Source organism: Ptychodera flava, chromosome 1, assembly GCF_041260155.1.
Source record: "Ptychodera flava strain L36383 chromosome 1, AS_Pfla_20210202, whole genome shotgun sequence".
In the NCBI taxonomy this organism is placed as follows: Eukaryota; Metazoa; Hemichordata; class Enteropneusta; family Ptychoderidae; genus Ptychodera; species Ptychodera flava.
In genome coordinates this window covers 16,275,668-16,288,144 of record NC_091928.1, presented here as the reverse complement: position 1 = coordinate 16,288,144, position 12,477 = coordinate 16,275,668, and the positions used below count along the sequence as shown (strand labels likewise).

The 12,477-nt window shown below is 40.9% G+C and overlaps 3 protein-coding genes across 5 annotated transcripts in view; 1 reads left to right on the top strand and 2 right to left on the bottom strand.

Annotated features, from left to right (window-relative positions):
• LOC139131402 (organic cation transporter protein-like) overlaps positions 1–4,911 on the top strand; it is a 20,539-nt gene extending 15,628 nt beyond the window's left edge. For all 3 annotated transcript variants that reach the window (XM_070697431.1, XM_070697447.1, XM_070697439.1), the window contains exons 6-11: positions 1,856–2,111; positions 2,769–2,903; positions 3,358–3,443; positions 3,848–3,956; positions 4,338–4,410; positions 4,662–4,911. In XM_070697431.1, the coding sequence (XP_070553532.1) occupies positions 1,856–2,111; positions 2,769–2,903; positions 3,358–3,443; positions 3,848–3,956; positions 4,338–4,410; positions 4,662–4,865 (863 nt within the window). In that variant the 3' untranslated portion in view covers positions 4,866–4,911. The remainder of the gene's footprint in view (positions 1–1,855; positions 2,112–2,768; positions 2,904–3,357; positions 3,444–3,847; positions 3,957–4,337; positions 4,411–4,661) is intronic.
• LOC139131392 (patched domain-containing protein 3-like) lies at positions 4,569–12,477 on the bottom strand. The gene is made up of 2 exons (XM_070697422.1): positions 11,364–12,477; positions 4,569–10,217 (listed from the first exon to the last, which is right to left on the bottom strand). Exons 1-2 carry the CDS (start codon positions 12,361–12,363, stop codon positions 9,376–9,378), a joined length of 1,842 nt encoding a protein of 613 aa, XP_070553523.1. The 5' UTR covers positions 12,364–12,477; the 3' UTR covers positions 4,569–9,375.
• LOC139143136 (patched domain-containing protein 3-like) lies at positions 8,579–9,364 on the bottom strand. The gene has a single exon (XM_070713283.1). It carries the CDS (start codon positions 9,362–9,364, stop codon positions 8,579–8,581), a length of 786 nt encoding a protein of 261 aa, XP_070569384.1.

Genomic DNA, 12,477 nt, shown 5'->3' with positions numbered 1-12,477 from the left:
AATTGTTTTCATAATTTTGGACCAAATGGACATCACATTACACTGGCTACAGATTTTTAGCAAAATTTTAGCAAAAATTAGGAAAACATTGACTGGTGTACATATGATAAATGCGTCAAAATTTGTTGCGCTTTGAATTCACTGATACGTCCTACAGACGACCACGATGTTCTCTCTTTCATTGAAGTCTCAATATTTGTGACTTTTCATACGATGTTTATCTATACATGTATATTGAATTTCTCAAAATACTGTTATACCACGTAGTACGTACTTATTGACACATACGTGTTTACTGGTAATACACTTGCGAAAGTATATACTGTCGCCAAATTTAACAGTATAGGTAACATCTTTGGTGAACTCCAGAATATGACCGCCTTTAAAGCTTCATGTGAAGTCTGGACATCGTATGGCCAACGCAGTGAATTTATAAAAAGCTACCCAGTTGTAAAATTTGAATCATACGTATGGGAACAATAAAAAGGTCCCTAAGGTATAGCTTATCGTGTGCACGAAATAGCTTAATCAACTGCATGAAACGGTTTCCCATGTGCATGAATAATTAATGAATGAATAAATGCAATATAGACACAGATACTAGGGACTTTAATGAATAAATACATAGCGACACTGATGACGGGTGACAATACTTTGATGAAAGCGACTTGCATTTTACAGGCGAAAATAACCATAGTTATTTGTTTTTCATGTTGTATTTCGGCATTCCATATGTTAACCCAATCTTTATCATGTAGAATTCTTTGAACCAATAAATACCAGCATCACTATAACTCGATAGGTCAAAGTTTGTGTGACATATGTCACTCTTTTTTATCAACAAGCTGAATAGAAATCTTCATAATCAATTTTGCAATCTCTACGTGCTGCATCCACTTGATGATATGGCCATGGTCAGTCACCATACTATACTTTGCCGCTCCAAGCTGTTTACTGCTACAGTGATAAGTTCCTGGGACACCGCCTGCCGGGATGATTGACGCGATCATAACGTTTGATCATGGCAGGTTACCGACAGTTACTCAAATCAGCAGAACTCGCCATCGTTCCGTTCACCACCTTTACATGACCTGGTCTGACTGGAAATGACCTAACCCTGGCGCAACCTTTCAGAACATCTATCGAAATTTGTTACATGGTTTGTTTAAGCATCAGAATCGGTGGATCATTTGAGTATGAGGTCAGTGACCGTCCAACAGGCACTACAGGAAAGACCGTGCCAAATGATAAGGAGACCGCATTTACAAACAATGGTTTGGGGATGCAGGGGCGGAGCTGACAACTATTGAACATGAGAATTATTGACTTTCGAGAAGAGCTTGAAAAAATAGGCTTGATGTAGGAGAAAATGGGGCGACTTTCACATTTCATTTCTTTCGAATAACGAAACCATTTATAATTGATAATAATGATTATTAGATGGTCCAAATTCCTTTTAGTTGTTGCTTAAAACCACAGATACATGGAGGTCCCCATATAGTGAATATATTCCTTCAGTTTTTTGTTTCAAATATTTGTTGTCTTTTTTTTTTTTCCGGCTTGGAAGTAAAATAAACGCCTGGTGCAGCAGAATATTAGATCATGTCATTCCATAAGTTACTGATACTAAAAATGTTCACCGTGAAAGTGTATTCATTGATTTCTTTTACCCTTCGTTTCGACATGATTTTCACATGTACCATGTCACAAGCTTGACCAAGATACTGGAGGGAATTACATCCAAATATGTACGCCCATATTTTATCACATTTCATTTGCACGATTCATAACTGAAGGCCGAAAACAGTTATACTGGTTTCCAAAGCCAATTTACATATGCATGTCTTCCAATCAGAGCTGGATGACATACAACAGAACTCAAGGGAAAACGGCACAGTGCATTCTGACAGCGCCCTCAAGGACAATGCTGTCCCTTCGTCCCACGGCACACCCAACGGCACACAGCACACTGCCTCGAACAACGATGCAAGTGCAGAATCCACGGTCAAGGTCTTGTCAGTCGAGAATGAAGGGGACCCGTCGTACAACTACTTGGATTTACTGAAAACAGGACGAATGGCCCTATATACAACAGTCATGTCGTTTGCATGGTACGTTATTGTTTAAATTTTCCGAAAAGATGTAGCCCATTGAAATGCTGTCTGTTATTGGCTCGTCTCTTTGTTACTGTTCCATATCACCAATCAGTGAGCGCGCAAGCTCGATAATCTATAGAATGATCATTATAAACTTGGAATATGTGCATATATGTCGAGTCTCCTAATATCAGGTTTACTTTTAAAACGCGTATGGAACAAGTTGAATATCATTCACTACTATATTGCTATGGTCCATTTGCCAACTACATACAGGCCCTTTTAAATGCCCTTCGTTATAATCTTGTTCATCCATTTACATCGCTCTCAGACTTTAAACAACATCGCATGCTAGCAGTGCCAGTGGCAGTCCGTTCTGCCTTACCCTTACCATCACCATGGTTTGGTCCAAACCTATTGTTATCAGTGGCAAATGCGGAGCTGTTTGCATGGAATTGGAGTGAACAGGCTGAATTAAGTTGCTTTAGTTGGTAGTATTTCTTCAAGACACAGATGAAGGTAGGATGTCAGGGAACCATCAGTCCAGAGCAGGCTAGAAATTATTATATCGCTTATCATGGTTCATGAATATCCAACTCCTGAAAACAGTCCATCACTTTGTAAGTGACATCACTAATATTTATTTTTGTCCCTTTTGAACAAATGCAATAGGTTTGTGAGTAGTTTGGTATATTATGGTCTATCTTACAACACCAGTAACTTCCAGGGAAGTGTACACGCTTTGTTTTTCCTGACTGGCTGCGTTGAAATCCCCGCCTACGCCCTGAGCATGTTGTTCATCGTCTGGTAGGTTTAATAATTCTAACAGAAATAGCCTGGTGCCCCGTCACTTTTGAAATATTGATGACTAAAGGATGAATAAATTGGCCAATAACAGTAAAAGAACGACAATCTCACCAAACAACGAGACTTTCTCACCAACAATATCCCGTTTTCACCGAACGCCATCCGTAGCAGAGTTTTGCATGACGTTCCTCGTCCCGCCCGTGACATTTTCGGAACGACAGCCATGTTTTGAACAACTTTCACGTGCAAAACTGGAAATTTCGATCCGCTCGCAAGTTTTGATATAATCTTTACTCTGTTTGATCGCTACTAAAGATAAAACTTTGACGACTTGAAGCGAAAGTAAGTCTTTGTATTAGTGGAGTTTACGTATTTGTATGACGTCATCAGACCTATAGGATCTCGCAGACCAATCATTGCATTTTTTAAGTGATATCGGTCCGATTCATTACAGGTGGGGAAGACGATGGCCAACCTGCATCTTTCTACTCCTCAGTGGTGTATCGTGTGGCAGTGCCATATTCATTCCAGACGGCGACGGTGCGTTACCATACTCATCAAAATCTACACATTTTGGCGCACGTCTGCAGTCCTCAAAAGCTTACAGTAGACCATAAGATGGAACCCACGTGAAAAAAGAGACGCAAAGGCGATTTTAACGTCATAAGTACAAACGTAGATAATAAATTCCAATTCATGAATGACTTGTCTCTTATCAGTGAAGAAACGGTTCTCACTGGAACTGGAACTCAAAACTAGCGACTCATGCCTACAGTGGTCGTGACATGTACATTTCGATACGTTTATTTTCACGTAGTTTAATTTACGGAAATTGTCACTGGAGGGGCGTTACTTGCGTTCGAATACATTTTACTATCTATATGATATCACTTATTTTGTCCAGTGCTTTCATGTCATTAAAAATTCGTCAATTTCAATTCCAGATCTCTTTGTTTTGAAGATCATCATTCTGTTAATTGGGAAGTTCGGCGTCACAGGAGCTTTCGGTACAATTTACGTGTGGTCCCCTGAACTGTACCCGACACTGCTCAGGTATGTCTGTTACAGCTGTAAGGCTAGCCTCTCTAGACTGGCGAAAACGTGCACAGCAGCCCAGGACCCTCGACTACACGCATGTGTTTCATGCCTACCGGGTGTGGATTCGACACCCAGTGACGGCATTTAGATGCTTAAGTGGCTCTTCCAATATAAGTTTTAAAACGATCAGTTTCCAATGTTGCACTGCTTTTACAAAGTAAGATATTTCATAATTTGACATTTTAAGAGGACGTCTAAGTTATGTAGGCCTATGTGTTTGCACTTGTTTTGACCTTTGACATCATGCGTTCATGGAATTACTGATAAATCCACGAATTCATTTTCGTCATACATATTATTGCACATTTATTCTCACAAATCTGTCTTTCTTTACAGAAATATGGGACTGGCTGTATTTGCCTTCTTTGCCAGCCTTGGTGGTATTTTAGCGCCCCTAACGGTGTATGCGGTAAGTAGTGAAATCACGTACACGGTACATTAATCAATTATGCTTTATTTCTCAATTTTGTCATTCGTAATGGAAAAGTCAAGAAGCAAAAATTAAAAGACTTCAAGGATATAAGAAGCAAATGCGTTGCTAAGAAATTTACGGAACCAAAGAGATATATAAATTCAGATAATAATGTTGATAAATGTAATCTTATCACGTGCGTTTCGACTCTTTTCATAGCTGTGTTCTCACCTCTCATACATTTCCAGACTTTCTACAGCGTTACAGTTCCAATGATCGTATTTGGGATTCTTTCCTTGCTGTCTGGATTTTGCGTTCTGTTGCTGCCGGAAACCAAAGATAAAATAATGCCTCGAACCTTGGCTCAAGCTGAACAACTCGGAATGTCGTCAAAGGAGGCAGTAAAACTCGACGCGACAGCTCAAACCGAAAATGAAGCACCGAAACACTGATACAAAATGAATTATTCTAAGAATAAATCCGAATAAAGTCTTGCCTATACCAAATAAAGACATGTTCCCGTTCTTCATTATTTTTTTATATTCAGACAAACATAGATTCTCTAATGAAGCTAATCACCGACTATGAATCTCTAGGGCCTAATGGCACTACTTCCGAAGTCAGTACGGCTGTCCTCTGAATAGTTTAAAATGCAATCCACAAACTCTACAATTTTACGTTAAAGGCCTTGTGGGGGGGGGGGGGGTTCTACACTTTTGACTAAATTTAATACTGACGTCGAAATTGCACAGTTTCTACCAAGCATGTCAGCGAGGAATCCTAAGATATGTTTGACTGAAAAGAGGGATCAAAAGTCGATATTTTATCAACATATATTACCCTGGTCAATAGTCCATATGATGCAAGCAGAGAATGGAGGAAATAGAGGTACGTTATTTCCCACGGCAGCGACCCTACCCCCAATTTGGCATGTATAGTGCTATCGACGGTACAATTGTACGGGTTTTAAAATTGTTTTTGTCAAGGAAACAATTCTCGTTTTCCTTGACATCATTTTGCATAACTACTGAAAACTCTTTGATCAGTGCTTTTCAGCATACAGGTCAAACTGAGTACTCGTGGCACACACTTTTCAAACAGTTGCTAATGTGTCCGAAATGCTCGTCAGCCCAGAATTTCCCCAACCAATGACATGAATTTTAAATGCACTTCTTAACTTCCCCTAGTGGCAAAAACAAATTATACAGTGTTGCACTAATTTTCTGTGGGAAAAATTACAACACTCAAAGGGCTAAATCTACCTACATAGCCATCATATCATCATGTGATATATTTAAAAACAATCACATTGAAAACTAAACTAAAAGTTGTAAGTATTTTTGAAAAAAAACTCCAATACATTCTAATAATTCAACATGACAATAAAGACAACAGGTCGGGCTATTAAGGCGCGTTATATTTCTGAGATGGTGGGTTTTGTTAAGATGCGAGAAACCATTTGAAAATGGATAAGGAGAATGATTCATTCAGGCGACGTGTTTAAATTACATCTATGATTTAGCGTGTCAAGATATTGCCATTTTACCATGACACGGTATCAGAAGTACGATCTTTCTTGCTGACGACATTGTCAAATGGTTTTGGCAGAAGAGTGCATCACTTCGGTATCAAGGAATTCGATACATCTGTAGGATACGAACTTGGATTTCAGGTTGTCGTGGGCTATCGATAATGTTCAAAAAATATTACATCTCGTGGTTACTCTTGTTTCGTGATTGGAATCAGAACCACGGAGTTTGATTTTGTAAATAGTGGCTCTCCTCGGTGAATATTGTTCGTACCAGAACTTGATCTTCTCGCTCGTGTCCATTCCCAGAGCTTTCTTCGGAGCATAGCACATTATGGCCATCGTCTTCTTGGCTACCTGGCCTGACACTCACCACTGTGTCGTCCCCGAGGGATCCTACATCAACGAACCCTTCCCAGTGGTTGCCTGGGATGATAGTGGAGATCCATTCTACGATGACTAAATTTCTCTTTTGACGCACAGACAAAGAACTTTTGTCTTTGGTTGACAAGACGACGATAGGCTGTAAAGAGGGGTGGTACGATGAGTCGCCGGAAATCATGATTTGAGAGGTAAATCCTTTATTATGAAACATAAACAAAGTAATAACCCGTCATCCAGCAATGTTCTTTGGAGCACTAGTAGTGGTACTAAGATCAGATCTCGGCTCAACTGTCAAATAATACAACCGGCTATCATCTTTGGTATATCTGATGGTCACATTGTGAACCTTGGTTCCAAAACCGTCGGTTTCTTGCCTTTTTGTCCCTGAACGTGCCAGCTGACTGAGATCACGGTGATAGCATAAGTGCACGATACGATAAGCCCGGTGTAACTTTGCAGTAACACAAAAAACACAATCAGTGGTAGAGTGCCGAAGTTTTATTTTCCAACTAAATTTGGTAAATACTGAATAAAATTAATCAACGAATCAAATTAATCAACAAAGGTCAACAAGCTAGAATTTACATGTTACCTTTTATTGATAACAGAAACTTTACAAAGCCCATGAAATTACCATACAAGACAAGCCTAATAACAGTATAATCTATCTCATCGTTCTGACTATAATTAAAGGTATTCAGTCACCCGTAATCTAAATATGCCCATATATGGTCAAAGGAGCGTTCCTTGGTATTCAAAATGCCCATGTGAGGGCGCTGTTTTCAAAAAGCGGCCAGCCGCTTAAAATTTGTGATTGGTCAGTTTTTCTCTTGCCATGATAACTGGCAAAATTGGAACAGGTGACAGTATACCTTTAAAACATTCATTCTTTACCATCGTCATGTCCAACTTTAATTAAAACTAACCAAAAGGTGATTTGTTTAAAGCAACTTGTACTGGACATACGTAAATTGTTTATTTTATTTGTATTAATGTGTAAGTTGGAATGAGCACTTCGACATGATTTTGGGAGTAGAATAAGAAAGTGTATATGAAAAAGAAAAAAAATGAAACATACTTCAAAATCCAAGGCTACTGTGGCTTTACATTATTGAAATTGCACCCCATCGTACACGGTTTTCAAACGCAGTTTTGTCATGAACTTGTGACTTCTATCCGGGACATTTAAGATGAGTGCCATGATGCAAGTTCACAGAATGAAACCGTATTTCGCTTGCACATAAAATGTCTGTATAGAATACATACATACATACATACATACATACATACATACATACATACATACATACATACATACATACATACATACATACATACATACATACATACATACATACATACATGCATGCATGCATGCATGCATGCATGCATGCACGCACGCACGCACGCACGCACGCACGCTTGCATGCATACATACATACATACATACATACATACATACATACATACATACATACATACATACATACATACATACATACACACACACACACACACATACATACATACATACATACATACATACATACATACATACATACATACATACATACATACATACATACATACATACATACATACATACATACATACATCAGGGTTTTCTCTCGACTTCGCAATTGCAAGTGCGCATTTCGAGCCACTTTATGCCCTTTAAAAGTTACTGACAGCGCGAAAATCGCGCACAAATACAGCAAGCAATTGCGCCCATATGATGGTGACCCAAGCACATATGGTAACCTGTTTTTCTGCCCCCCCCCCCTAAAATGTCAGGTCAAGTCTGCCCCCTAATTTTGATGAATGGGGCGGAAATTGCCCCTTCAGTGAACATGCAGAGAAAACACTGATACATACATACATACATACATACATACATAATTATATATGTATGTATGTATATATCTATGAATATCTTATCATGAGAAAATATATCATTTTTGATGAAGATACATATTAGTGTTTGCTTTCTATGATTTTTCATCTCTATTCGGTCGGCAATCAAGCTCAAAAACCTCTAAACTCCCTTCTGAATACGATCTTGTACCTGATAAATGGTGTACCTCGTTTGATTGTCGTTGCGGACTGACGAAACTTGACGGACCAGGACCTTTGCTTCTTTCCGGAGCCGATTCCACCATCCATGGTCCAACTTTACCTCCACGGTTTTGCGTGATACAAGGGCACAATTGTGCAAGAAGTACTCTCTTTTTCTTGATCGTGGTTTGATATTCGTCATGATCTTGAACTTTTACGGAGTGTCTGTCGTCCCTGGCAACCGCGTGCAGCACTGTTGCGCTCGCTCGACGGATTTCCCGGCTCTTTGATTGGTTCTCTTACGGCGTTCCTTGGACCAATCAACGTCAAGACGACAGGCAGGAACAACAGGCCGTGAACGGCTCCAAGGAACACAACCAGAAACATAGTTTTGAAAAACGACCGGAAAATGTACCACTGAGATGACGACAGCACGACCACAGCGAGTATGGTGGACAGCGCCCCCTGTAGGGTTGGCCAACCCAAGGCATACAGGGCGTCCGTTGCGCGCTCGTCTCGAGATTTGCATGGTGATATAATGAAAGCGTAGGCCATATGTGCCGAAAAGTCGACGCTAAAACCGATGCAAATTATCAAATTAATCATCGTAATGGAATCTAAGCGGACTCCCCATAGCGACATGTAACCAATGACACCTGTTGATATCGAGGCCACGGTGAACGTCACGTACAGCGAACAGAGAGGATGGGGAATTAAAATTATCGACACCAAGAACATGGCGGCTGCGGCGATACCGATGTTCATGACTGTGCTGGGTAGTACGGCGATGTACTGCTCATAGAATAGAAACGCCGGGTGAAAAGCGAACATATTAATGACCGACTTGTGTACGATGCTTCGAGCGGTCATCATCATTCCCCGCTCGCGGTCTATAGTGTTGATGTCCTTGGAAAATACGTAAAAGCGGGAGGACAATATACTGGTGTTGTCATCGTTGAAGTTGATGTCAGTTTTGTATGGCATCGGTCGGACTTTCAAAAGCGAGTTCTGTAGGCTTTGAACGAACTCAACCTCATCAGTTTACGTATATACGTAGGTCCCGTCGACAGAAAATCGCGTAACCAAGACTGCGTGTAGTTCGCGCCACGGAAGAAATCGCTTCTTTCAAATTCTGCAATAACGCCATCGATTGCCTCTTGGACGCCAGAATCAGAGTAAGAAATTTCATCATTAATTGTTATGGCAACAGCAGGTCCATATTCTCGAAAGTATTCATCTTGCAAGTTGTAGAACCTCACTGCGTACGAGTCGTCCTTCGCAAAATTTTCCAGCCGTATCCCTTCTTCTACTTGTAAACAACCCCACACGGCTACCCCAAAGAAACCGGCGAATAAGGCAACAACCAAGATTTTCATGAGAATGGATGTGATGAACGGACCGTAGTACTGCTTGAAGAACCTCGTCATGAGATGGTTCTCGTCTTCCTTTGGCGGTGTCTGCGCCGAGGAACCGCCGGCGCAGAGGATCCGATATGCCGTAGAGGGCGCTTCTTCTTTTGGTAGAACTGTCCTGCATATGATGATGTGCCTGTTGGCCGCTTCTCGTTCACCCATCAAAGCCATGCACGCACCAAAGAATGTGATCTGATAGAGGTAGTCGAACAACACCGCTATGCCGGTGTAGATACAGAAAATTCTCACCGAAGGGAAAAATGACGTGACGCCGATACCAAAAGCTATGACGTCAGTCAGGCTGGTAATTGTGATCGACATGGCGGCCTCAGAATATGCATGCCCCATCCGTTCCTCGACGCTGAGACTTGGTGAAGTTCGCCGCCAGCCCGCAATCATGATGAACATATCGTCCACACCAATACCTGTCCCAAATAAAAGAACACTTTGATGTGAGAGTTTTTCGGTTTTGCACAGCTACACATTCAAAAGTTTTACTAACTCCCATTTAGTGTTTTCACTGACTGTTTTCTGTAGCATTAAAATTTGTGGGTGGAAACACAATCATCTACACATACGAGAGCAACTTTAGCAAGGCCCACATATTATCACGCGAAGACATCATCACTTTGCAACCCGAACTTCATCGTAAGTTAAATGGTAATACAGTGCGTGTTTAATTGGACCTAAATCAAGGCAATGGATAGGATTTAGTCTCAGATCTTCATCGATGTATCGCTTTTTTGTGTTTTTGTTAAGGGCGTATTTACGTATACTAGTAGAAATTTGGTCGCTGAGCCAAGATTACAAAATTAAACAGGAGAAAATATAGCTTTTCCGTGTACACAGTTGATGACAACACTGAAAGCAGAAGATGCCTTGGGGACAGACATACGGACAATCAAAATTTGACAATACTTTGTTTTTCTTCCACTTGTAAGGGCTCATTTTGAATCTCTTGGAGTAAATGAAGTTTTCACCGGCCTAGGTTTCTTTCTGAAATTCGAAACTTTTAGCTTTTCCCACAGATTTAACACAGGGGTGGCGGCCATTTTAAATTTCAAACCGTCGGAATATTTGGGGTTATTAATTTTGTATATCTAATACCAAATTTTGCATGGCGACCCCTAATGTCTGTTCTTGATTTCGAAGGTGAATGATTTAATGTTTCCTATAGGGAACGTGCACATACGTGTGCACCTGAACTTGAACTATAGGGAAGGTATGAGCAAAAGTCTAACTCTTCCTATTTCGAAGTGCGTATTACCTTGAACATAAATTTTGAATTTTTGTCAAAAGTTACTCCTAGGAGATGTTACACCATTCACCTTGATAACCAAAGAGCATGGGTCACTGTGCAACGTTGCATTGGGATGAGAGAAAAAAACTGAAACTTTACCAACACGTGAAGTTCGACGGGAAAATTTCATTTACTCCGCAGATTTCAAAATCAGTCGCCATAAGTGGCTGACCAAAAGAGATTTTGTTAAAATTTACATTATGATTTTTTGTGTGAGTTGCGGGACAGAAAAGACCAACGCTATAGTTTGGTGTGCAGTATGAACACTTACCTAGTATGAGAAACGGCATTGCGGCAACTAGATTGACGAAAGGTAGACCGCAGTAGCTACACAGACCCAATGCTGAGAGAATGGCTAAACCGGCAGAGAGAACTCCGAGAATGCCAAGCCACGGCTTGCTTCGTACCCAGTCAGCCATGATGCAACATAAAACGGAAAAAGTTATCAACACGGTAAATGTTATGGAGAAAAGAGGAATAACGCTGACTGTTCCTTCTAGTTCTAATTCTTGTGTCTGAGATACTAAATACGCGATTTCGATGTTTTCAGATTCGTATTGTGACATCACGTCTAGAAATTCCCGCTCCCATGCTCTGCTTTTGGCATCATCATCACGGGAACCGTATTTCAAGTGATAAACCAGATGTAAGACTGTAGCCGACTTGACAGTTTCTTGATCTTCGTAGAACTCGGCGCCTCCTAGACTTCCTCCGAGAAACACAGGCAGCAGGCCGTCGGCTGAGTAAACGGGATACGTGAAGCTGTTGTTGTTGATTCTGGTGCCATCATCGTTGTACAGCTGGAGTATGGCATTGTGGTAACACCGACCGTCCCATTTTCCGCACAAGTCATCAAATATGTACTTCTCGTCGTCGAAAGTAACGCCAATACCGCGCACGCTTTGATCGACTTCTAAAATCTCACGCATGGTGTTTTCCCGTAGCACGTCTCCGTCGTCAGTGGCGGCAAATATTAAACGACCATACCTCCCCTCCCTAGTCTGTCGAACGGGGTGAAATTCACCATCTTTCAGAGGGAATAATCGCTCGGCCATGTCTCTGTCTTTGGCTGCTTGGCTGTTCTCAGGCGTGTATAAATACTCCAAGTCGTTATCTTCGTAAAAGAACACCATTCCAGAGCCGAATACGCCAGCGGCGATCATTGATACCGTGAGAAACGGCAAAGGATGCCGTCCAATGAATTTGCCAAGGCGGTAGAAAAGCGAACTGAGCCTTCTCTCTAACCAATCGAATTGACATTCACTTGCCATCTCTTTCTTTGCCTTTTTGTTCTAGGTATAGAGCTAGGAGTAGCAAGAGCTAAAACTATAGAAACGGCTACGACTAGCAAGAATTATAAGTAGCCAGCAGTGAAACGAAAAAGT